General features: G+C 50.3%; 1 protein-coding gene across 2 annotated transcripts in view; it reads left to right on the forward strand.

The window, feature by feature from the left end:
• SREBF2 (sterol regulatory element binding transcription factor 2) overlaps window positions 1–23,644 on the forward strand; it is a 38,081-nt gene extending 14,437 nt beyond the window's left edge. For both annotated transcript variants that reach the window (XM_007053324.4, XM_007053325.4), the window contains exons 6-19: window positions 907–1,021; window positions 1,220–1,401; window positions 2,295–2,487; window positions 3,620–3,801; window positions 7,268–7,541; window positions 9,211–9,380; window positions 10,894–11,062; window positions 11,709–11,835; window positions 13,776–13,885; window positions 14,928–15,060; window positions 16,121–16,289; window positions 18,134–18,319; window positions 19,598–19,709; window positions 20,580–23,644. In XM_007053324.4, the coding sequence (XP_007053386.2) occupies window positions 907–1,021; window positions 1,220–1,401; window positions 2,295–2,487; window positions 3,620–3,801; window positions 7,268–7,541; window positions 9,211–9,380; window positions 10,894–11,062; window positions 11,709–11,835; window positions 13,776–13,885; window positions 14,928–15,060; window positions 16,121–16,289; window positions 18,134–18,319; window positions 19,598–19,709; window positions 20,580–20,800 (2,343 nt within the window). In that variant the 3' untranslated portion in view covers window positions 20,801–23,644. The remainder of the gene's footprint in view (window positions 1–906; window positions 1,022–1,219; window positions 1,402–2,294; window positions 2,488–3,619; window positions 3,802–7,267; window positions 7,542–9,210; window positions 9,381–10,893; window positions 11,063–11,708; window positions 11,836–13,775; window positions 13,886–14,927; window positions 15,061–16,120; window positions 16,290–18,133; window positions 18,320–19,597; window positions 19,710–20,579) is intronic.
• The last annotated feature ends 272 nt before the right edge of the window (window positions 23,645–23,916 follow it).

Here is a 23,916-nt window from a genome sequence, read left to right on the forward strand (position 1 = left end):
AAAGAGCTTTGGAATGAAATTTGTAGCAATATAAAACAATTTTTTTTACATGGAACTGGGCAATTTGATTCCTTGTTGCTTTGGTTTGTGAGAACTACTATTGGTTCAAATGCAAAATGTGCACTGTGAAAGGCTTTGCCACCATTCAAGACCTGAGTTCATGGTCGTGCCCTTTCATTCGCACTATTTGCTGACATCACTCTTGCAGATCAGGGAGCTGCAATTCTTAACGTTGCTTCTGGTGTTAGTGAGGTCATCAGCTATTGCCTGGGGAAATGGGAAACTTGAGTTTTGAAAATCCAGGTGATACACGGTGCTTCCATAGCTGTTTGTGTCTGAGCAGCTCCATGTGCTTTACAAGCTAAACCTAGCAGTGTCCCCTCAGGGGGTCAGATATTTTCACTCTGCAGATGAAGGTGGGTTAGGAAGTCTGAGGCATGTAGAAATTATGGGACTGGCTCAGGATCTACTAGTGAGCCAATGGAAGAGTGAGAAATGGTCCTAGCGTTAACCCATAAGAGCATGCTCCTCCTGAAAAGAGCCCCTTTACTTTCTAGCTATGCACTTGTATCTTTTGTGGTTAAGGCTGAACTTGAATTCTGTTACTCTGGGGTTCTTAAACTGTTTTTAATGTTTGTTTCCAATAAATGTTAGTTCACCCATATGGTTCCCAGACACAGTAACTCCTGCTCTAGTTAGCAAGCCACTCTGCATCTTTCAAAGTGTAATCTTTCCTGACCTCAGCGCTGACATTTTCAGTGGCTGTGTTGGTGTTACTGGATGGTCATTTTTCGACTCTCTCTGTATATCACATGGCGAAGAGGGTGGCATTGCTTAGGGCAGATGGACCTCTGGTTATGTGATTGCTCTTATAAACTGCTTTCCGTACGTGTTGCTTCCATGCAGATGCACAAATCTGGAGTACTGAGGAAGGCCATTGATTACATTAAATACCTACAGCAGGTCAACCATAAGCTGAGACAGGAGAACATGGTTCTGAAGCTGGCTAACCAGAAAAACAGTAAGTTGTCAGTCAGGCAGGAGCGGGCCAGGAAGCAGGAGCACGTGCTTCCTCCTGCCCATTTGCACCAATGATGAAAGATTGCATGTGAAATCAGATCAGTGTTGGCCCCTATCTCTGTGGCCAGCTGAGCAGGGTGGGTATGGCACAAGGTGTGGTCGAGAGGTGTGTAGTAAGTGGAATCTCTGATCTTTGCAGAGCTGCTGAAGGGCATTGACCTGAGCAGTCTCGTGGACAACGATGTGGACCTGAAAATGGATGACTTCAACCAAAATGTTCTCTTGATGTCTCCCCCGGCCTCTGACTCGGGGTCTCAGGAGGGCTTCTCCCCCTATTCCATTGACTCTGAGCCAGGAAGCCCGCTCCTGGATGATGCAAAGGTAATGGTAGTTAACAGGAGAGGAAGGCAGCTAGCCTCTCCAAGGGTATGTCATGGCCAGGACTTTAGATCCTTGAGAGTCTCAACAGTGCCAGCTGCTTGTCATTCAGGAGCAGTGCTGACAGAGCTCTGAAGGATAAGGCTGCAGGGAATGGAGAGGATCTGTAGGGCAAGGGGTGGTGTGGGAGGAAAAGCAGATTGTTGTAAAGGGTGCAAGATACTCTCTCTGGACGAGACATGACTCTCGCCTAAAAGGACTCTACTTCAGGGGGAGAGCCATATGTTCACTCTTGTTTGTTTGTATTACAATGGCACGTACAGGCTCCAACCAAGCCAGGCTGCATCGTGCTAAGCTCTGTGCAGATATATATGTAGTAAAAGACCCTGCCTCAAAGAGCTTTTAGTCTTGAAGACAAGACACATGACATAGATGAAATAGGAGATGAAGGAAGGGAGGATGGGTTACTATTAACAGCATGTATTTACACAAACTAGCTGTGTGCCTAACTTCTACAGGCAATAAGCCCATGAGTAGTTGCAATATTAACTCACCACCTGCCTAGTTATTATCAGATAAAAGGATTTTGTAGGCATCACAACCAAGATGAGTTTTATGCAGGATCTGCAGGAGGGCAAGGTGGCTGCTTGTGGCTTTGATGGAAGCTTAGTGCTGGCCTAAAATAAGGAATCAAAGAAACTGAAATGATGGGGGCCCCTCTTACTGAGCCAGGAAAGGCTGCCCCAGAGTTCTTGGTGACATTAGTCAAATATGTTGAAACTCATGTTCTCCCCCACATGCATGTGTGCGCACGCACACACACACTTGCTGTTTTACATTGTGTTTAAAGTTATTTCTCTTCTTGCTCTTCCTCTCCATCCCTGCCCTTTGTGAAGGTTAAAGACGAACCCGACTCTCCCCCTGTGGCCCTTGGCATGGTGGATCGCTCTCGAATACTTCTCTGTGCTCTCACATTCCTCTGCCTCTCCTTCAACCCTCTGACATCCCTCCTGGAGGGCCGAGGGATGCCCGAATCAGACAGCCCTATACACCATGGCTCTGGAAGGAATGTGCTGGCCTTCGAGTCAGGTAACCATTTGAAAACAGAACAGGAGGACTTGTGGCACCTTAGAGACTAACAAATTTATTTGAGCATAAGCTTTCGTGAGCTACAGCTAACTTCATTGGATGCATTTTCCACTGAATGCATCCGATGAAGTGAGCTGTAGCTCACGAAAGCTTATGCTCAAATAAATTGGTTAGTCTCTAAGGTGCCACAAGTCCTCCTGTTCTTTTTGCAGATACAGACTAACGCGGCTGCGACTCTGAAACCTGTCATTTGAAAACACTTTCAGAGTGCATCAAGCCTCCTTTGTTTACAAAGTATTGGAGCAGTGAGCTAGAACCCTGGCAAAGTAGGAGGTCAGAAACCTGAATAGACTAGTGAGTGCTTTGGCATGATTAGTACTTACTAGAAAAAAAAATAGGAGTGGTAAAATCAAACAGTCCAGTGAGCTACCAGAAAGTACCTATCTGTAGTCCATCACCACAAGCTACCCTGGTTGGACAGATGTCGTGGAGTTTTGAACTAGGTCACTTTTTTCTATTTCCATAAAGGTGAACTTTCTATTTCTCTAGTCATTTTTCATAATTTACAAATCAAGTCATTTGTGAAAATCAGTGCAGAAATCATGGCTCCTGCCACAATATTAACTTGGCTGTGCTTCCCAGACTGTTTGGTTTATGGTGTGTTTAACAGCCTACACAGATGTGTTAAATTACACTTTTAACAAGGACCAGGAACCCTGTAGGGACGTCTGCAGTTCCCTGACTATGCAGCCTTCTTGTTGCACTAGCTTACCTTTGTGCATTTAATTAATATCATACTGTGTCCCTTTCAGGCATCAAGGATCCTGGGATGCCCAGTTCTTCACTAAAGCCACTTGCGCAGTCCTCCCCCTCAAGTGGAAGTTTAGTTTTTTTTAAATTAACTTTGTGAAATGAAATATTTTTTTTTAATGTTGCAAGCGTCTGAGTCAGTGCTCAGATGGAGAGAAATCAATAACTACAGTCAGTTGAAGAAAATCAAATCTTCCCAAGATTCAGGACACGTGAAACAAAGTCAGTGGCATGTTGACAGGGCTGGACAGGTTTGTCACCTGTTGCCTGCTGAACTTGTGCTATCCAGGCTGACTGCTCTGTATTTCTCTTTTTCTGCCAGGTGCTGGCGGCTGGTTTGGCTGGATGATGCCCACTTTGCTCTTGTGGCTGGTGAATGGTGTAATTGTCCTGAGTGTGTTTATAAAGCTCCTTGTGCATGGGGAGCCGGTGACCCGGCTGCACTCCCGCTCGTCTGTAATGTTCTGGCGGCATCGCAAGCAGGCTGACCTGGATTTGGCAAGGGTAAAGCAACCCCTCACTATACAGAGCAAATCCTGCCCTTCCCCCAGTAAACCCTTTGGAGGTGCCGATGGCTGGCACTTGGGAGAATGCCAGCATTTCTAGGGTTAACCTTCCTGTGCAGTTTGAAGTGGAAAACATGGAGAGAATTGGTGCCAGATAAAGGACACCAGTCAGTTCGATGTTTCGCACAATTAAATGTGTATAGCACAGACGACAGCGCTCCGATCTACAGCCCCTGCAATCTCTGCCTCACTCCTGCCTTGCAGGGCAGCCTCTGGGGGAGCGAGGGGAGTTCAGTCTTCATTCCCTCTCGTACTTGGCCAGCAAAGGGTCAGCTGCGCTGCTTGGGGATTTTTAGCGTAGGCGCTTGTCTCATTAAGAACTAGACTGAATCCACTAACTTGCTGTCCACTGAACAGCTGTCCTGTGGTTGCACCCTCGTTGTGAAAGGCCCCCTATTTTCTGACCGTCACAGTCCCCCTGCCCTCCAGCCCCCCAGCAGAGCTTTCTGTGCTGCTCTCTGGCACTGAAGCAATGTGCTGTTTTTGATAGTGGGGGCCCAGTGATTCCACCTGTTTTGCCACGACTGAACCCTGCCTCTCCCCCAAGCTTCTCTGTTTCTCACAGTTGCTTTTTCAGCCTTCAGCATGTCCCCGTATTCGATCTGTGGGCTCAGATCGTCAGCTGGTGCCAATCAGCACTGAAGTTGGTGGAGATATGCTGATTGATCCCAGCTGGTGCTAACACTGAGTACTTAGTCTGTTCAATTCCTAATGGACAGGAGTCCTCAAAAGCCTAGGCCTTGGCTACATGACAAAGTTTTGTCAGCAAAAGCTGCCTTTTGCCGACAAAACGGGAGGGGTACATACTACAAAGTTACTTTTGGCAGCAAAACTATTCTGTTTTGCCGACAAAATAAAACCACCTCGACGAGAGGCACAAAGCCTATTGCCGCAAAGTTAGTGACAAAGCATCAGTGTAGACACTGCTGTTTGTTTTGTCGACGTCCACCAGTATCTCACAATGCCAACTGTGACCGCGCTGCTCACTGTTTTGATCTCTGCTGCCCTGCAGGCTTGCGCCCCTCCCCTGTCAAAGCTCTGGGAAGTATCTGTCATGCTCAGCTGTCAAAGATCAAATCATTAATGTGGAATGCTGCTTTTCTGATGTGCAGCAGGAACACAGTGGCCTGCTTGTGCTGCTTTGACATTCCTCAGCACAGAGAGCTCCCAGAGCTGCTCAGGATGCCGCTCCCTGCGGGGATCACAGAACCATAAGCAGGCAAGCAGAACGGGCTGCTTCAGGAGAAACTGCTGTGCCGTGTAGAGTAGAGCTGGGGGCTGACGGGGGGGGCGGGTGAGGGTGTCCCCCTCCCCCTTCCTCAGGATAGGTCAGTCAGCCTGCTGTCTCCCCCGCCCCAGACACACCACTCTCCTCTCCCTCTCCCCCAAATACCTCAGTTGGAAAAGCGGCTGACAATCTACTAGGATCTCCCTGAACGATGGGATTGAGAAACCTGCATCATGTGAGGCTGTACCTGCCCCATGAGGCATTGCAAACCCCTCCCAAAGCATGCTGTGGCCAGTTGCACAGTGGGATAGCTACCCACAGTGCACTGCTCTGTTTCGATGCTAGAGCTGCTAGTGTGGATGCACTCTGCTGACATAAGGAGCTAGTGTGGACATGCAGCAGCGATTTTAATTAAAGTGGCATAACTTTTGCTGACAAAATTTAGTGTAGACAAGTCCCTACACTGAATCATAGAATATCAGGGTTGGAAGGGACCTCAGATGGTCATCTAGTCCAACCCCTGCTCAAAGCAGGACCAATCCCCAACTAAATCATCCCAGCCAGGGCTTTGTCAAGCCTGACCTTAAAAATATCTAAGGAAGGAGATTCCACCACCTCCCTAGGGAACCCATTCCAGTGCTTCACCACCGTCCTAGTGAAAAAGGTTTTCCTAATATCCAACATAAACCTCCCCCACTGCAACTTGAGACCATTACTCCTTATTCTGTCATCTGCTACCACTGAGAACAATCTAGATCCATCCTCTTTGGAACCCGCTTTCAGGTAGTTGAAAGCAGCTATCAAATCCCCCCTCATTCTTCTCTTCCGCAGACTAAACAATCCCAGTTCCCTCAGCCTCTCCTCATAAGTCATGTGTTCCAGTCCCCTAATCATTTTTGTTGCCCTCCGCTGGACTCTTTCCAATTTTTCCACATCCTTCTTTTAGTGTGGGGCCCAAAACTGGACACAGTACTCCAGATGAGGCCTCACCAATGTCGAATAGAGGGGAACGTTCACGTCCCTCGATCTGCTGGCAATGCCCCTACGTATACATCCCAAAATGCCATTGTCCTTCTTGGCAACAAGGGCACACTGTTGACTCATATCCAGCTTCTCGTCCGCTGTAACCCCTAGGTCCTTTTCTGCAGAACTGCTGCCGAGCCATTCGGTCCCTAGTCTGTAGCGGTGCATGGGATTTTTCCGTCCTAAGTGCAGGACTCTGCAGTTGTCCTTGTTGAACCTCATCAGATTTCTTTTGGCCCGATCCTCTAATTTGTCTAGGGCCCTCTGTATCCTATCCCTACCCTCCAGCATATCTACCTCTCCTCCCAGTTTAGTGTCATCTGCAAACTTGCTGAGGGTGCAATCCACACCATCCTCCAGATCATTTATGAAGATACTGAATGAAACCGGCCCCAGGACCGACCCTTGGGGCACTCCACTTGATACAGGCTGCTAACTAGACATGAGCCATTGATGACTACCCTTTGAGCCCAACAATCTAGCCAACTTTCTATCCACCTTATAGTGCATCCATCCAGCCCATACTTCTTTAACTTGCTGACAAGAATACTGTGGGAGACCGTGTCAAAAGCTTTGCTAAAGTCAAGGAACAACACGTCCACCGCTTTCCCCTCATCCATAGCCAGTTATCTCGTCTTAGAAGGTAATTAGATTAGTCAGCATGACTTGGCCTTGGTGAATCCATGCTGACTGTTCCTGATCACTTTCCTCTCCTCTAAGTGCTTCAGAATTGATTCCTTGAGGATCTGCTCCATGATTTTTCCAGGGACTGAGGTGAAGCTGACTGGCCTGTAGTTCCCAGGATCCTCCTTCTTTCCTTTTCTAAAGATGGGCACTACATTAGCCTTTTTCCAGTCGTCCGGGACCTCCCCCGATCGCCATGAGTTTTCACTGGCACTCAGCTGAGAGTTGTCAGATTACATGGGCCATGGAGACTTAACTCTCCTGGTTCCTGGAGGTGGAGCTTCAGGGCTTGGGAGGGGACGGGGGTGAAAATGGGTGTGGAGGTGCATGGAAGAAGCTTGCACTGCCTCTGCTTAGACTGTACGTGTTCTGGGGGCAGATAGAGCCCTCTGGTCTCAAGGACTGTCAATGCAGCCCCGTTCACCAACTTAAATGATCTTCGTTTAACCATTCACCATTGCGTTTGCAGGGAGATTTTGCAGCAGCTGCATCAAATCTGCAGATCTGCCTGTCAGTTCTGGGCCGAGCGCTGCCTGCGTCCCGCTTGGACTTGGCCTGCAGCTTGTCCTGGAACGTGATCCGCTACAGTCTGCAGAAGCTGGGGCTGGTTCGCTGGCTACTGAAGAGGACTTCACGGCGACAGCGAGCAAGAGAGGCTGCTGCTGGTTTTGAGGATGAGGCCAAGACCAGTGCTCGGGATGCAGCTCTGGCATATCACAAGCTCCATCAGCTCCACATCACAGGTAAGGGCAGAGGTTGAAATGGGACTGTCTTCCCCTGACAGAATGAGGATGCTCGTAGCTGCCCTTCTCATGGGGTCCTTGGAAGGGCTCCTTGTCCTGCTCTTCCCAAATCTGCTACTAGCTCAAGGGACAAGTTACACACAGACTGACTTGAAATGTCACAAGGGAACAATGCCATTCAGAAGAACAGCTCAGTAAGCGTCACCTCTCCTGGGGCAATAGTATCACCTCTGGGGTGCTGTGATCTGTAAGGCACCTCCAGGGCTTTAGTCGGCATGATGGAACACTGTTATAAGGGCCTGTCTACACCACAGAATGGAAGTGTCGAACTGGGTGGGGGGTTAACCACATAGTAACCTGATAGCCCTACTCAGTTGTAATTGTACCATGGATGGGCTCCAGAATGCCCCGTGGCACATTTTGCAAGGGTAAGCTGTTAGCAGGTGCCCTGGGCATATTCCAGATTGGTTATGCCAGCCTAAAATGAATGTTTTTTTCAATAAAACCTTGGGTTTCTCTGACTCTTCTCCACTGAACTGCCGGGTGGCATTGCTGGATGCTGTCACACAGCTGATGCGGTCCACCTGGCAGGTTTCCGTGGTAAGTGATCCATGTACATTGGGCTTGAAAAATCAGCTTGTCCCTGGGGAGCGAGAGGCTTTCCCAGGTGGCTGCCATTAACTGCTATAGAATCCAAGCTTTCATTGAAATTATAAACATTGTTTCTAGCCCTTACAACTGTGGAGATAATCTTCCAGACATGAACAGCAGGGACGGATGCCGTGCCGTCTGCAGAAAGACGGCTTGGAGCCTTTTTGCTGCTGCTCGGAGCTTTCCCATGCAGCAGCAGACTGAGAACGGACCTGAGTCTTGTCAGTGTTCACTGCTGCTAGTGGGGACCGTGAGGGTCAAATTCACTCATGTCACTTAAGCAGGGGAAGTGGAAGTAGGTACCAGGCTAACCACTGGAAGAACCACCTAAAATCAGAGATGAGGGGGAGGAGCAGATTAGCAGGGACCACCACCACCAACACTCTCAGGCTTGCATCAGCCAATAGGTGTGGAACGCTTCTGAAGCTCTGCTTACATGTATGTACGCACTGACGAGCTTTTGGGGTTCGTTATGTGATGAGTGGAGCTTTCACCACTTCATTTGGTAGAATAATTCACAGTCTAACAAACCACTGGCGCATCCTGATGTGTAGCCTAAGCTGCCCTTAGCCAATTTTATCCCATTAACGCTAGTTAGGCCACCTTGGACCTCCCTGAGCAATTCTCCACCCTTCTTGATCATGCTGTTCAAATAGCTGTACAGTTCTGGCCCCGAAGGAAGCTGGCTGTTCCAGTGATGACGTGTGCAGCAGCACAATTCCATCTCGTTCCTTCCGTGGCTTTTTGGGTCTTGGCGAGCTGGGGTGGGGAAGCAGGGAAAGTACAGAGCTGTGGCTGCAGCCCACAGAATCCAGGGAGAGAAGTTGAGGGGCAGCTGCTCTGTACACAGAGCACTGGGTCGTGATGCCTATGGCACTGTAGACTTTTTCCGCCAAGATGGTCCAGTCTATGTACGGTGCAGGCTTTGAGATGCATGGTAATTGTATTAGTTGCACTCGGATCGGTTTTGCATGGTGACTGTATAGGAGAGGTGAATTTGTCTCTCTTCCTGGCACAGGTAAACTTCCATCCAGCTCGGCCTACTCAGGTTTGCACATGGCCCTGTGCGCTGTGAATCTGGCTGAGTGTGCGGAGGAGAAGATCCCACCCAGCATGATGGCAGAGATCCACCTGACTGCTGCTGTCGGCCTGAAAACCCGCTGCGGAGGCAAGCTGGGCTTCCTGGCGGTGAGTGAGTCCCGATGTTCTCCCCACAGGGCCTCCCAGCAGAGCTCTGAGCAGGGGAGACCTGCGTATCTCCAGTCAGTCGCTCTTTAGCCAAAGGGGGCATAGTTAGGTGTTGGTGGTTGTGATGCTTTGGGGTTCAACCCAGACCAGTGAGGGGTTGTCACCACCTGCCTTGCTGCTCTTGGTGCCTTCAGTGCTATGCTGCCATGGCTCACAGCCCTGAAACAACAGCCAGCCTACAAGCATGCAGGTCAAGCCCTGTCTTCTACTACCCGGTTACTTTTTGCAGAGTGACCCCAACACCCTCCCCGTCCCGAATTTCCCCAAAACCGTCTCCCTGTGACAATCTACTGGGGTTCCCAGAACTGAGAGTTACTATGTTCCCCCTCTCAGCCTCAGCAGGTGAGAGCTTTGCTACAGCTAAGCTGTCAGACAGCTCCCTGATGCACCAGCTTGTCTGCCTTGCCAGCAAACTCTTCAGGACTCTGCCAGTCCAAACCTTGCCTTGCAGATAACCGTGAACCCCAACTCCTGAGTTCCCCAGAGACATCTCCCCCTTTACTGAACACACTCAAAGTTCAGTTCGTCGCTCCTTTAGCGAGACAATACGCTGCAGCTCATGAATTTAACTGGGGTTTGACAAACACTCTTATTTCAATCAGTGCACTGGAAAGGGTTAGAGTAAAAGTAAATCGAAGTTTATTTACCAAAAGGACACATGTTTAAGTGTTACCGAGTGTATAGCACAAAGAGAGAGAGGGTTACAAGCAAACAAATGTAAAAATACGCTTCTAAGACTAAAACTTAACTGCAGCAAGTTACAATCCTTACCTAAGCAGGTTTCTCACCTAAACTCAATTCCCGAAGACTTCAACCCCTTTGCTTAAAGGATCCAATGTTCTGTGTTTTCAAGAACTTTGATCCCCAAGGGATGGATAACTCAGATGCCTTTTTGCGCCCCCCCTTCCATGTTCATAGTCTCTGTTATGAAAAGCCGGTAAGGCTTCCTGCTGTTCTTCCCTTCCTGTGCACTTCCCATCCCCCTGCTGATTTGTATGTCAATGGGGCTTCCATTGTTTTGATTCCACACTACTTAAATTACACTGGAGACAGGTATTTAACCTATTTCTCCGTTTGTTTGGTCACGGACTTCAAAGCATAATATCAGCGAGTATCCATAATTCTTCATAGTGTTAATATACGCATTGCATAATGATATTAATCACCAGTGTGACCTGCTTTCATAAAATGTTACTCTATGCTTTTATAGTACAGTAATACTGTATACAGTCAGCTGATTCAATTGCTTGTTCGTTGGCGTTTAGACCCTTCTATTTTCCCCATGGTATGTCTGACCCTGATTCTCACAGTGGTGCCCAACAATTCCACTGAATTGGAATTACTTTGAGCTGGCCTGTAATGAACCTTGCCCCTGCTTACTATCACTGAGTCATATGCATGATGTTTGCATGTGTCTCTCCCTCTTCTTGGCACCATTCTCCTTTCTTCCCAGGGTTATTTCTTAAATAAGGCCCAGAGCCTGTGTAGCTCAGAGCGGAGCGCCATTCCCGACTCCCTGCGCTGGCTGTGTCACCCACTGGGACAGAGGTTTTTTGTGGAACGGAGCTGGACTGTGAAATCTGCTACAAAGGAGAGTCTATACTGTGCCCCGAGGAACCCAGGTAAGCACCACTGTGTCTGACACCCTCGAATGCATGACCTTCCAACATCTTGCCCAGGGATTCTTTTCTACACTCCAATATCTGGAACAGCTTGCAGTACCTGATCGCAGAAGATTCTCTAATTCCTGCAAACTCCCCCAAGTCAAGATCACTTGACTTTCTCCATTGCTAGCAGCTGAGAGGGCAAGTTTAATCCCTTCGTTTCCTATTGTGTGCTGTGTTTCTGCACATGGTCCCGCCTCTGTCCTCCAATCACATAACAGAGCAGCATTCCCTCAAGGTATGGGGCTGAGTGACTAAGAGGGGTAAAACCATGGTCTTCTCTCTTTAGAACAGTATCCTACCCATTCTTTTGCGCGGGTGAAGTGGCATTTCTGATTGGGATCTGTGGGCTGGCTGTGCAGAGCTAGATCACTAATAATGAACAAACCAACGGAGGTATGGAGGGTCACTTTGAATATGTCAAAAGTTTGAATTTTTGGGATCTTTTAGTTCCCTGCACCAGTCCCTCAAGAACATCCCTCTTGCTGGCTCCTACTGTTTCTGTCTTGGAGTCTGCTTCCCTCCTCCAGCTGGTCTTATTGTGTCTGGAGATGCTTGGGTTTTGAATAAGAGAAGAGCAAGACTCTTGTTCTCTTCTTTCCAGCTGATCCCATAGCCCAGGTTCACCAGGCATTCTGTGAGAATCTGTTGGAGAGAGCTGTGGATTCCCTTGTGAAGCCTCAGGCCAGGAAAGGGGCTGCGGGACAGGAGGAGGAGGAGCCGGAGCCCTGGTAAGTTTCAATGCTTAGATTATTACTGTCTAGATGAGGGGGACCCAATACTCTGAGGCATCAAGGGCTGCATTCATAATTTACTAGGAGCTCTGAGGCCAATGACTCACTTACATCTTTTCAATCAAACTGATAGGGGCCACTGTGATCATCAGCGGGGATTGAACTCAGGACCTGCCAAGCATTCCCTCTCCCCCCCCCCCCCCCCCCCCCCCCAGCTAAGATTTCTCCTTCAAATTCAAGTGTAACTGTTTTGGGCCCAGACACTCGGTGGGGGGAGACATGGTGACATACACTGGCTCCATGCCTAACATTTGCTTGTCAGTATCTTGATAGCTAAATAAAAAATGTTAGCTTGCATTTACCAGCAGTGTAAACCAAACCAAGATATATAGATGTGTGAGGGGCAGAGCAGGCTTCAGCTGCGGTCTTTGTTGTTGGACTCTGTCTCCATATCTGAGTGAAATGGAGGGAAAGGAAAGAGCTGCTTTTTATACTCCAAGCCATGTCTAGTTTGGGACTGAACTATGGTCATGCCTTGTCCTAGACCAGTCCTAATTGTCTCTCATAAATCTCTGAAGTTGTGTAGTGATCTGCCCCCCTGCAAAAGAGGAGTGGGGGCCAAGAGGACACTGCACTTCTCCCCTCCCCACCCCCCGATCAGTTAGGAAAAAGTATAGTTTTTAGTATAGTGCAGGTTTAGTTACATTTTTGATGGTACATCTAAGTACTGGTATAGTTCCAGTGGGTGACAAACAACTTGACCCAGCTCATTGAAATCGATGTATGACAAGCCACTGCTATTGTTAATGTGGTGGAAAGCTTGCAAGGTGTTCTACACCGTGCGTGGACTGCTGTGAGAAGGTAGCCCTAGGTCTCTAATTGGCAGGGGTATCTTTAATACTAATAAATTTTCCATGGACAGCGTCCCAAAATCCTCTGACAGACACAGAGGAACTGGATAAGTACAAAATGTGCTGTCGTCTTTGGCCAAGGTCGAGAACATTTGATAGCTTTTGTGACTTGCTGAAATGTAGTTCAGATTGTCTTGGAAGCTACGCATGGAAAGGAGCCTGTAAAGGACTCGTGATACTGTCACACCTAACGTGTGGTCAGATACCGGGGAGAAGGCTGGCAGCTTCCAGACAGCATCTGTAAAATTTAAAGTGCTAATTAAAATGTTAGAGCGAATGTTCCCTTTCCCATAAACATCACTTGTTCCACACAGTAATTCTCCTCTGTTCGTTCCAACTAGTCCTTCCCATAATAAATGGCCTCTTTTACAGTTTGTGTTTTCCCACCGATCAACAGACTAACAGAGCAGGTAGAGCACGTTTGTTGTGACCTTGGGGCTGGCACCGAGTGTACTCCTGGCCCTGATTATGCTGACAGTGAAGCCCTAGCTAATGCTGCCCCCTGGGGACTGAGGATCCATCTACACTGCGGCTGGGAGGGTGCATCTCAGCATGGGCAGACAGACACAAGGTAGCTTCACTTCGCTAGTGCACTAAAAAGAAGTGTGGCGGATGCAGCGCCAGTGAACACTCAGGTTAGCCGCCTGAATCCAAGCGCGTGCAACCCTTGGGTCTGAGCTCGGGTGGTTAGCCTCAGTCTCTGCCGGAGCTGCGATGTCCGCACTGCTCGAGCTAGCATGAGTCTGTTTACCCGTGTGGGGAGGCACTCACCCAGTTGCAGTGTAGACATACCCCACCCGGCTTCCTCTTGACCCAGTCGTATTCTTCCAGGCCTGGGAAGGTTGCTTGTAGTAAAGCAGCGCTACTCAGAGCTTGAACTCTTGTACCTGCCCCCTAACTCACTAACCTAGTGGGTCAGTGGCGCTTATAAACGCGACTCATCCAGATTATATTGTGACACGCTGTAGATGTGGCATCTCATGCCTTGCTGCCTAGTGAATGTCTTTGTCTTGCCTCTGCTTCCAGCGAATTCTCTAGTGCTTTGGAGTACCTGAAATTAGTCAACTCCTTTGTGGACTCCATGGGAAGCGGGACTCCACCTTTCAATAGCAGTTCGGTCCTGAAGTTGGCCCTGGGTGAGTGTTGTGGTTCAAAGCCTCTCCATCGCTGGGACTCTGAATGATAGCCCTGTTTCTGAAGCACCCTTCATCTTGGGGGTTTACTAACTACAGGGGAATCAGCCTCTGCTGATGTGCAGCCCCTTCTGAGGTGGGACAGAGCTATTCAGCAGCACACCACATACAGCAGTTCAGGACAGGACGTGAAGAAAGCTCCATGGAATAGAAACTCCACTGGTAACTTCAGGTGGACGGAGTGGATTGTGGTGGCTGTTTATGTTGCAGCAATGCCCAAAATGTGTTCGGCACTTTCCAAACACTGGTAGGAGCACTCCTGCCCTAGCTCCTTCCAGCTGTCAAAGAGCAGGCGGACACAGGGCAAGGGGGTGCAACACACAGACAGAAGTGCAGTGGGCAGGACTCTCTGGTCTCACAAGGGGAAGGCCTCTTGCCCCCCAGGAATAGGACTGGCTAACGATAGTTACTAAAGCTGGACATAGGTCAGGCTAGTGGAAGCAAACACCCTTACCCTAGCAAAGTTGGGTCTGGTCTGCACTTGGATGGGAGACCTTCAAGGCAAGGTTAGGTGACTCAATAAACTCCTCTCAGTCAGTGGGAACCAGTGCGTGAGCATTTTATGTGATGCTGGAGAAGCTGCTCTTTGGATGAGAGAGGAAAACCGAGATCTTGACAGCTTATCATCTGAAGAGCCCATGGCCCCCTTCATTTGAGTAAGGGAGAGAGTCTGGCTAGGCTGACTATGTTCTGAAGGCCTAAAATTCCCCTTGCAGTTTTGAGTGAGTACAGTGTTCTTCACTTCTTGTCCTAGCCTGTTGTGTAGCATTGCTGTGTGCTGTCGAAGTTGCAGTATTTCGTTCTAGAGACAGCTGCATATCAGTGCTGGGTGAAATAATTTCTATCCATACATTTCCTAAAGCTCTTCTGGATTCATCAAGGTGGAAGGCATTAGAAATACTAAACATTATCCTTTTGCTTGTCTGATCTTGGCACCGCTTTTTGTGCTTTCCCTGGCTGCAGTGTTGTCTTACTGTTTCCACAGGCCCTGATTTGGTGTGCAGATGGTGGTCAGCGGCAATCGGCATGGCAATCAGTTGGCTCAGAGGGGACGATGCAGGCGTGAGGTCACGTTTCACAGAAGTGGAGCGCATGCCCAAATCTCTGGAGATGTCAGAGTGCGTGGGCCTTTTTACCTTCTTCAAACCACCAAATCTTTCCAGAAATGAATATATCAATGGCCCGATTGAAAGCAGATGTTCTGTGGGGCAGGCACATGTTGACACTTGTCCTGTGGGCTAAACCTATTAGTGCTTGCAACAGAAGGTGGTTGCAGTGTCATGCTGTGAGATTGCTTCAGTGCCTGCTGATGTAATGGCATGGTGTGGAAACGTCCAACATGTAGGAGTGTGTGTTGTCATGTTGATCAGCGCCTGTGTTACAGATCTCTGGGCAGTGGGTTGGGGAAAGTCCCGTGGGACTGTAACGCCCCTGTACTTGCTATCTAAACAAAATTATGGGTGAACGTTATCCTCATCTGGGGCCTTTCTCTCTGAGTTCCCTAGGCTGATGTCCTGTGTGAGGGGAAAGCATGTAAACCTTTCCTAATAACACTGAAAGCAGCAGCAGTGCCCATCACTGATGAAAGCTCCTTCGTCCAGCTGCATGTAGGCTCCTATATATAGAAACTCAGGCTTGGTCTACACTACAAATGTATGTTGGTATAACTACGTTGCTCAGGTGTAGACAGTGCTATGGAGAGCTTCTCCTGTCGACATAGGTACTGCATCTCAGGGATGCCGACGGGAGAAGCTGTCCTGTCAGTGTCAACAGCGTCTTCGCTAAGTGCTACAGCAGTCCAGCTGCTCTACTGTAAGCGTAGACAAGCCCTTAGTGGTCCTAGCACACGCACAGACACAGGCTTTGTGATGGGTGCCCCCCATGCCCTTGGATCTGCCAGTGCTGCATGTGTTTCTATACCAGTCTGCCGCTTCTCCGGGTTGGCAGTACTCTTATGTCAGACTACGTGGTGTCTTTTGTGATCTGAACCGACTGGGGTGGGGAGAAGACTGAGACCACTGAACTCCTTTCCCTTAGGACTTAAGGTCAGTTCAGTAAAGGTCCCTGGAGGTCCCTGGAGGCCTTGTTTGATTAGAACTGGACGGTGCTTTAGAACAGCTGCTGGAAAGGCCTGGACACAGCACCGTTTGACAGTGTTGCCCTGTCTCTGTCTTTCAGGAACGCCCTGGTGAAAGCGATCTTCCATGTTTGCAAAGCCATGCAGGCCTCTCTGTCGGGGAAGGCAGATGGGCAGCAGAGCTCCTTTGGTCACTGCGAGAGGGCCAGCACCCACCTGTGGAACAGCCTGAACATGAGCAGTGGTGTGTCTAACGCTGGCCTCAACAATGTAAGGGTCCAGGGAGGGTGCCCTCTGCCAGCCTGTGCTTCCTTCCTCCTCATTCCTGCATGGAACTACCATGTAGTTTTCACGAAGGCTGGAACGTTGCTCTGGTCTCCCCTTGTGGAGGAGTTCAAGGCGCGTCACACTTCCTCTCCAGCCTGGAGCGGACAGAAGGGGGCAGATTTCCCTCCACCCAGTACCCCATGCTTATGGCTGAAGAAGAGGGGAGAGGTGGACTCCTCATCCAGCTTCCCTCCCCTCCTGCTTGGTGTGGAGGTGGCTCTCTGTTGTACTGGGGGCATGTGGTCATAGCTTGGTGCTTGGCTGTGTCATCTTGCCTGTTGCCACCCCTTCCTTGTTCCCTTAGTCACTTCTCCGTATTAAGTTGTTCCCGTAGCAGCCCCCGTCTCTGGTCTGCTCTGGGGGAGGTCACTGATAACTGTGTAAAGGAGGGACTGCTTACATCCACTCTGGTCTGGCTTGGGGCACTTGACATCATTTGAACTGTCAGCTCCTCTCCTCAACAGGAGTAAGACTGTACTGCGCCATTTCTCTGCATCGGTGCATCTCTCGTGTCTTCACTTTTCAGAGCACCACAGAGCTCGAGTGTCCCTGCAGGCCGTGTGGGATGCCGCGCTCTGGCCCGCTCTGGTCCCTGGGGGCAGCTGTCGTGCATTGTAGTTGCATTGCACGTTCTGGCCGTACTTGTGCAATGTTTCTGCAGCGCAGCACAGAGGCACTCTCCGTTCCTGCAGCGCAGGGAGGCTCTCCGAAGGGTGGCGAGGATAACACCCCATCCCCCCTGCCCGGGAGCAGCAACGGGTGGGATTCGGGGAGCTTGGGTGGGGACGAGGCCTCCCTTTTCTGCCTGTGGTACAGCTCTCTGTGGCCTGTAGCCTTGTACCTCCGGTGGGGATCTTGGTAGATCTCGGTAAGCTGGGGCCTGGTCAGTACTTGGATGGGAAGACCGCCAAGGAAGACTGTGGTGTGGCTGATTCCATTTGGAACTCCCTCTTGGTGTGTACCTAGAGTGTGTGTAAGGGTGGGGTCGCCCTGGGTGACACCATGGAGCTCTGAGGTGGGGTTGGTGGCTCTGCCATAGCCATCTCCAGGTGGGCCTGCTTGTCACTGTGCAGCTGTGGAAGGCACTTCGTTTTCATTTGGTTAATGGCTCAAGCCAAATGTGCTCATCGACATTTCCTTTCTGTGGTTTAATGTAACAATACGGAGCAGGCTGTGGTGTGCTGAAGGAGGGTGCACCAAGTGTTTGCTTGCTTTAGGCATGCTGTCCTGCAGCCTTTAGCTTTAAGGGTCTCGGGTTACCCAAGCCTGCCTTGGGGGTAACTAGCTCTCTGGGGCAGGATGGCTCCAGGTGTCTGGTCAAATGTGGAGCCTTTTGCCTTGGGGCTGGTGGTTTGAATCCAGCTCAGCTTGGTATTGACTGAAGGTTGTTTTGGATTTTTGGTGGCTGGTCTGCAATGTGTTTGGAGCTCTCCAGCCACTTCCTGCTGAGCCGGCACCACATCTCAGAGCCATAACCCCATGTCAGCAGCACTCACCCTTTAGAAATGGTCCCTTCTTGGCAGGGCCTGCCCCACCGTCCCTGTTCTGAGATGAAGGGAGAGGACTTTGGTCCCCAGAGCCATTGATTGGGCGCACCTGCAGCACTAAATTCCCCTTCAAAATTACTCTAGGCACAGCAAAGTGGTTCTGCTCAGGTGGGCTGGTCACTCTGCCTGCCTGCAGCTAGAGGGCACTGCTGCTCCCAGCCATGGATAATCCTGGCCACTCTGCAGTGGGCCGCTGCTGGGTTTCTTACCTTCTGTCCTCTCTTGTGGGGCTCCTTGCAGATGATCCAGCTGCTGACTTGTGACTTGCTGCTCTCGCTCCGCACGATGCTGTGGCAGAAGCAGGCGAACTCAAGCCAGGCCCTGGGTGAGACCTACCACGCCTCGGCCTCTGAGCTGACGGGTTTCCAGCGAGACCTCAGCAGCTTGCGCAAACTGGCCCATGGCTTCAGGCCCGCTTATCGCAAGGTAAAGTCCTGTCTCTTTTCTCATTCCCATTTGCCTTCCCCTCAGTCCCACAGAGCAAGCACTGTTCATTTTCAGCCTGCTCTGCACAGCAATACGCTTTCAAATAGTTGCCCCAAAGAAGCTTCGTCACTTGAGTTTGTAAATCTGAAGTGCAGAAGAGGACAGAATGGCCCAGGGGCTGGAGACGGTGCGTGGAGTTCTTACATCTCCAACAACATTCAGTGTCTCCCCAGGCACTTAGTGAGCGAGAGCCACTCCCCTCCGACATCTGGGTGGGGAGCTGGCATTATCAGTCCTGTTCCCAATGGGCGGGTGTCTGTATTAGTTAATTGGCCTCCTTTGTGATATAGACTGCTGCAATTGCCAATGAAAGACTGCCCCTCCTATCCCTAGAGGTGACTGCAGGTTAGGATTGAGGCCCATTGGCAGAGGGTAGGGCAGGGAACCTTGCCCTGTCTGTCCATGCTGCTCCTGCTCTGTGGATAAATGGAGGACTTGGGTTCCGTCATTTGGATGCTTTTCACTGATTGGCCAAAGCACCAGGGAGCATCCTGTGAACACAGTCCTGTAATGTCCTGAGGAGATGCGTGTGCCATGTGGAAGGGATGGAGGTGAAGGCCTGGGGTTTCTTTCATACCTAATCCCTGTGATCTTCCTGCTTAGGCTGGGGCACTGGGGAGTCGGGTGGGGGAAGAGTCTGTGCAGTGTGGGACTCCGTTCACCATGCCCTAAACAGTCGCTGAGAAGTATGGGGCAAACCCTCGTGTCTCATCCGGGGTCCTCCCTCTCTTTCCACTCCATGTCCCTGTCTGTGCAGGGTTACTCTTATGGTCTAACCTGCAGAGCTTTATCCAGTCGAGTTCTAAATGTGTGTAAACAGCGTGTGTTAAACAGCTAACTCCACTAGCCTGGTTCTCATGGCCAACTCTGTTCCTGGGGCATCAGACCTATTCTCTGGGATAAGGAAATCTAGGGCTGGGGCCACACCTCTTCCATTTTCTGCCCTGGTTCCTGTGTTGCTGATGTGCTCCTGCCATCCTCTTCCACCCAGCTGCTTCCTTGCCCTCCAGTACCCTGGCAATGTAACAGCTTTGCTTCTCGTTCCGTTCTTGCCCCCGTCTTGGGACCACTCAGTAGGGAGCTCCAGAGGTGAGGCGGGAGGGGAAACAGTATCCCTGCTTGTGAGCTGGGAGCGGTCTCCCACGTTGTGGCAGTATGGATGTAGGATCTTCCCAGCGTGAGGCTGCCCATCGTTGCCTTCTGCTCTATTTCCCCCAGGTGTTCCTGCATGAGGCTACTGTGCGTTTGATGGCAGGCGCCAGCCCCACCCGCACCCACCAGCTGCTGGAGCACAGCTTGAGGCGATGCACCGCCCAGAGCGGCAAAAAAGGTCAGTGTGGGCACAGGCTCCCTGTTGGGAGGGGGATCTGTAGCATTTGTTTGTGCTGTGGGCTCTTTGGCGAGCAGGGGGTTATTTGGCAAGGCTTAGTGTCTGGAACTGAGCTGCCCAGCATGGTGTGTGTTGGCAGTGACCTTGCTGAACGATGCAGGGGTTGGAGGCAGGGTGCAGGATATGTTAGATCTTCCTGAAGTCCGTAGCTGAGCTGCTGGGGTTTTGTGGGGCTTTGGCGCTCTGGTTCAGGGAAATAGATCCCAGCAGAGCCTGGGATCCCTACGCAGACCTGCAGCAGAAGATGGCATCTCACTGGAGACTCCTATATTCTAGCAACAGAAACCAGTCCTGGGGACTTCGGGTTACAGGGCAAACCTTAAAACGCTTCTTAAAAACTATCATTAAGCTGAATTTAAGGGGAGTGAACTACCCTAATGAGCTACTCTTAGGAAGCAGAGAATTCACAGATCAGGGTAAAGTTTAAAGTGTGATCTCCTAAAGAAAAGCCATCCGCTTAAAAAAAAAATCCTTTTAATAAGCAAATGTCTGCTCAGGTCACAGTGAACATCCAAGGTCACTAATACTGGCACAAGTTAAATTTGGAACAGAGGGCCTGGCCCCTGGTTATAGATCCAGTCAGTGTTTTCCCTGGGATCAGGGTGTTACCGCTGCAATCCTGGCCAAACTGCAGCTTGGGCCACCTCACCTTGCTGCCTTAAAATAACTCCCCGAAGGTTTCATCCTGTCATACTCGGGCGTGGTGTATTGACCGCTACGGCTGTTCAGCCAGCCCGGAGAAGGCTGTGTTTTATGGTGGGCTAGAGCTATGCAAGGCTTGGTTGCAGTGGTTTTTCTTGTCCTGCACAGGTGAGCTGGACATTCTGCCAGGACAGAGAGAGCGAGCCACGGCGATTCTCCTGGCCTGCCGCCACCTTCCCCTCTCCTTCCTCTCGTCCCCGGGCCAGCGAGCGGTCCTGCTGGCAGAAGCGGCCCGCACTCTGGAGAAAGTGGGGGACAAGCGCTCCTGCAACGACTGCCAGCAAATGATTGTCAAACTGAGTGGGGGCACCGCTATCGCCGCCTCCTAGCCCAGGGGCCGTGTGGCCAAAGCTAGCCTTGTGAGCCGTCAGACTGGACTCTCCCCCCATTATCCTCCCTCTTTAGAGCAGACCGTTCTAGATTAGGGCCATGCAAGTGGAATCACTTGGGCCAGAGAGGGCTCTGGACTAGCCCAGGGTTAGCTTTCCTAGCCATTGGCTGTGTTCAGGCCTGGTGGCAGGACTGGAATCTGGCTGGTGCCGTTCTAGTCTGTGTAACCAGGCCAGCAGCTCCCCCACTCCCTTGCCCCTCACTGGGGTAAGAGAGGCAATGCCGGTTCAGGAGGAGGGGTCAGCAAGCCCTGAGGACAGAAAAGTGCCATTTCCTGGTGCTGGGTGGGTCTGTGTTCCGGGGACTGCTTTCCCCTCCCTCCTCTTCCAGACCGCCCGGGGGTGGGTAGGGGAGCCACCCCCCCCCCCCCCCCCCCCCCGCCCCACACAAGACAAAACCAGCATCTCAGGCAACTCTCTACCTGCAGGCTGGCTGCTCCGGGCTGGCTGGAATGGGGAGGGGAGAGTACTAGCACTCTCCTCAAGGCGGGATTCACTAAGCTGTTTTTATGGGAGCCTTTTTCTATAGACTCGGTGTGTGTGGGGAGCTCTTCAGGAGGGGTGGTGCTTGGGGCCAGCCCACCCCACCCAGGAATCTCCCTGTGGTTTTTATACAGTTTTTTATAGCGCCGTCTGTGTCTTTACAAAATGTAGGGAACGGTTTCAGTAGATTTCTCTTCTCCACACCCCCCGCCCCTTGTGCCTCTCCCCTGTCAGGTCACAGAGCTGCCTCTGTTGGTGGCAAAGTTCTAGTGTAAATCAGCATCCATATTGAGGGCACAAGGGTGCCTTTTTCTGGGCTGCTCATGTGGTGAGTGACCTAGGATGTGCAGAGACCTGGGCTGAGGCGAAGGGAGAGAACGGTCCCTGCTGGGCCCTCTTTGTTGGCACAGATTAAAATGGGTTTTAAAAAAAAGGTTTGATATTTCATTACTCAAAATCCTAGATCCGGGGTTCCCCCCGCTTCAGGCTGGCTGGATCCTCGGTGTACTAATGCCCAGTCCTGTGACTTTGAGAGAGGGTGGGGTAGGGTAGGGGAGTGACCCAGTTTTTCCCTTTTGCTCCGCCGCTCACATTGCCTCTATCCAAAGACCATGTGAAATCATTCCTGTTCACACCTGCGATATGGAAGCTAGCGCTCGGCAGGAACGCATTGCTGCTTCTCTCAGTGTGCGTGTGCTGTGTGTATGTGTATAGCTAGAACTGCACTGGTACTGGGTACAATCCTATCCCGAGCAGGGGCCTGCTGCTCTTTGTTACCCAGAATGGTGTCTCACTGCAGAAGCAGAACTCGCATTTTTGTTAGATTTTGTCTAGATTTATTCGGTTTTCTGCAGCAACTGCTGTTGGAGCTTCAGTTACTGCAAAGAAAAGGCTTTTACAATACACGTGGGACCTTCTGCCGCTGTTTTGCAGCATGTTCCTGGCGAAGGTTTTTCAAATGCCACAGAACTAAACACCGTGGGAATATTGTCCACTACAGCTTTGCTAAGATGTAAATCTTACTGATGTAATTCTGCCTGCCATCAAACCACATGTTCACAGTGGTTCCATACTCACCATTTTTGAACTGCAGGGCATTCTGGAGGCTGCAGTGAAATGCCTCCCCCCTGCCTCCGCATCTCTCTCACCCCTTTTGGGGGACATTTAATGGAAGAGTCCTAACTGTAATTATTTTCTCAAATGAAAATGTCCTTTGTTTCTTGCTGGCGTGTGGGTGGATGCATTCAAAGTCTTCACTCAGAACTCCTGCTTCACATTGGCGTCAGCAGCCCATGCTAAGTAGGACACTCAGGAGTGGTTTTCTTACCTCTGGTTTCTGGCTCCTGATATCTCTGTGTACGAGAGATGTTCTAATGCAGATTGTATTGGCTGCTTCTGCGTTAAACCCACATGAGTACAATCACGTGGTGATACACGTACCCTGGTAGTTTGGCCCAAGAACAGATGCTGTTTTTTATGGCTCAGGACCACAGCTGCTTGGCTTGTCAGATGGGCCAGAGATACTGCTTGTTTGTGGAGAGGCTAATGCCCACCCACCCCTCCAAGGCAGGATGAAACTAAGACCCTGGTTTCCAAACAAACAACTCCCATAAAGGCTTCCTGATCTAAAGCCCCAAGCTTTTTAATGTTTAATCTGCCCATGGCATCCTCCATGTCATTCAAACCTCCACTGACCGGTCTGCAATGGCAACAGTAGTGTACTAGGGAGGGGAGGAGTTCCACACCCATCCCTGTTTGTCCAGTAGAGTCAGTCAGAGAGTCTGAGCACTCATGGGAAGTGGTGAACCTCCTCCTCCCCTGGTCACTTCATCTGAAGGTGAACAGAACACAGTGCTGGAGCATTAGCTAGGGGAGTTGGGATGGACCCCAAGAAGATGTTGAGGGCAGTACTGATAGCTTAAGGCTCAGTGCAGGCCGCCCTTGTGCAAATGGTCCGTGCATGATGTTCATTCTTTACACCTGTGGCACTTCTTCGGGTGTCAGGTTCCTCTCTGTGCCTGTTTGTGTGCTGTTATTTATGGACTGGCTGTCTGTATCCCCCCATCTTTTTCCGTGTATACTGTAATATTTTTTATTGGGGTGGGGGCAGTTTATGGATGATGTGAAAAACTGTCTATTTATCCAACTGATATTAGGAGTGGGACACTTCGCTGTAAAAGAGATAGCTGGTGATGGCTTTAGGGAACCATTTCTGCTCTCTTTGAGAGGTGCCCAGTTATGTACCCTGTCCCAGGGCTAGAGAGCGACTGTTGCCTAATAAAGACCGATGGTACCACCTGGCCCCTGTGTGTGGTGTATTTATTAATAGCCTCTGCCACAATCCATACTGCCTTTGGGCAGTGGTAAGACTGAATAGCTTTTAAACTCAGCAGTGAAAGGGGCTGGACTAGAAATGGCCAAACCACCGAAGTTCTTAAAGGGGAGTCACTTCATAGAAGTATCTACAAGCCCCAGTACTTCTCTAGACATCTTGTCTGCTAAACTAGGCTGGCAGTCTTGCCAGGAAGGACTTCCTACTGCTCGCCACACCAGGAATGAAAGCAAGAGCAGCA

This window comes from Chelonia mydas, chromosome 1, assembly GCF_015237465.2.
Source record: "Chelonia mydas isolate rCheMyd1 chromosome 1, rCheMyd1.pri.v2, whole genome shotgun sequence".
Taxonomy (NCBI): Eukaryota; Metazoa; Chordata; order Testudines; family Cheloniidae; genus Chelonia; species Chelonia mydas.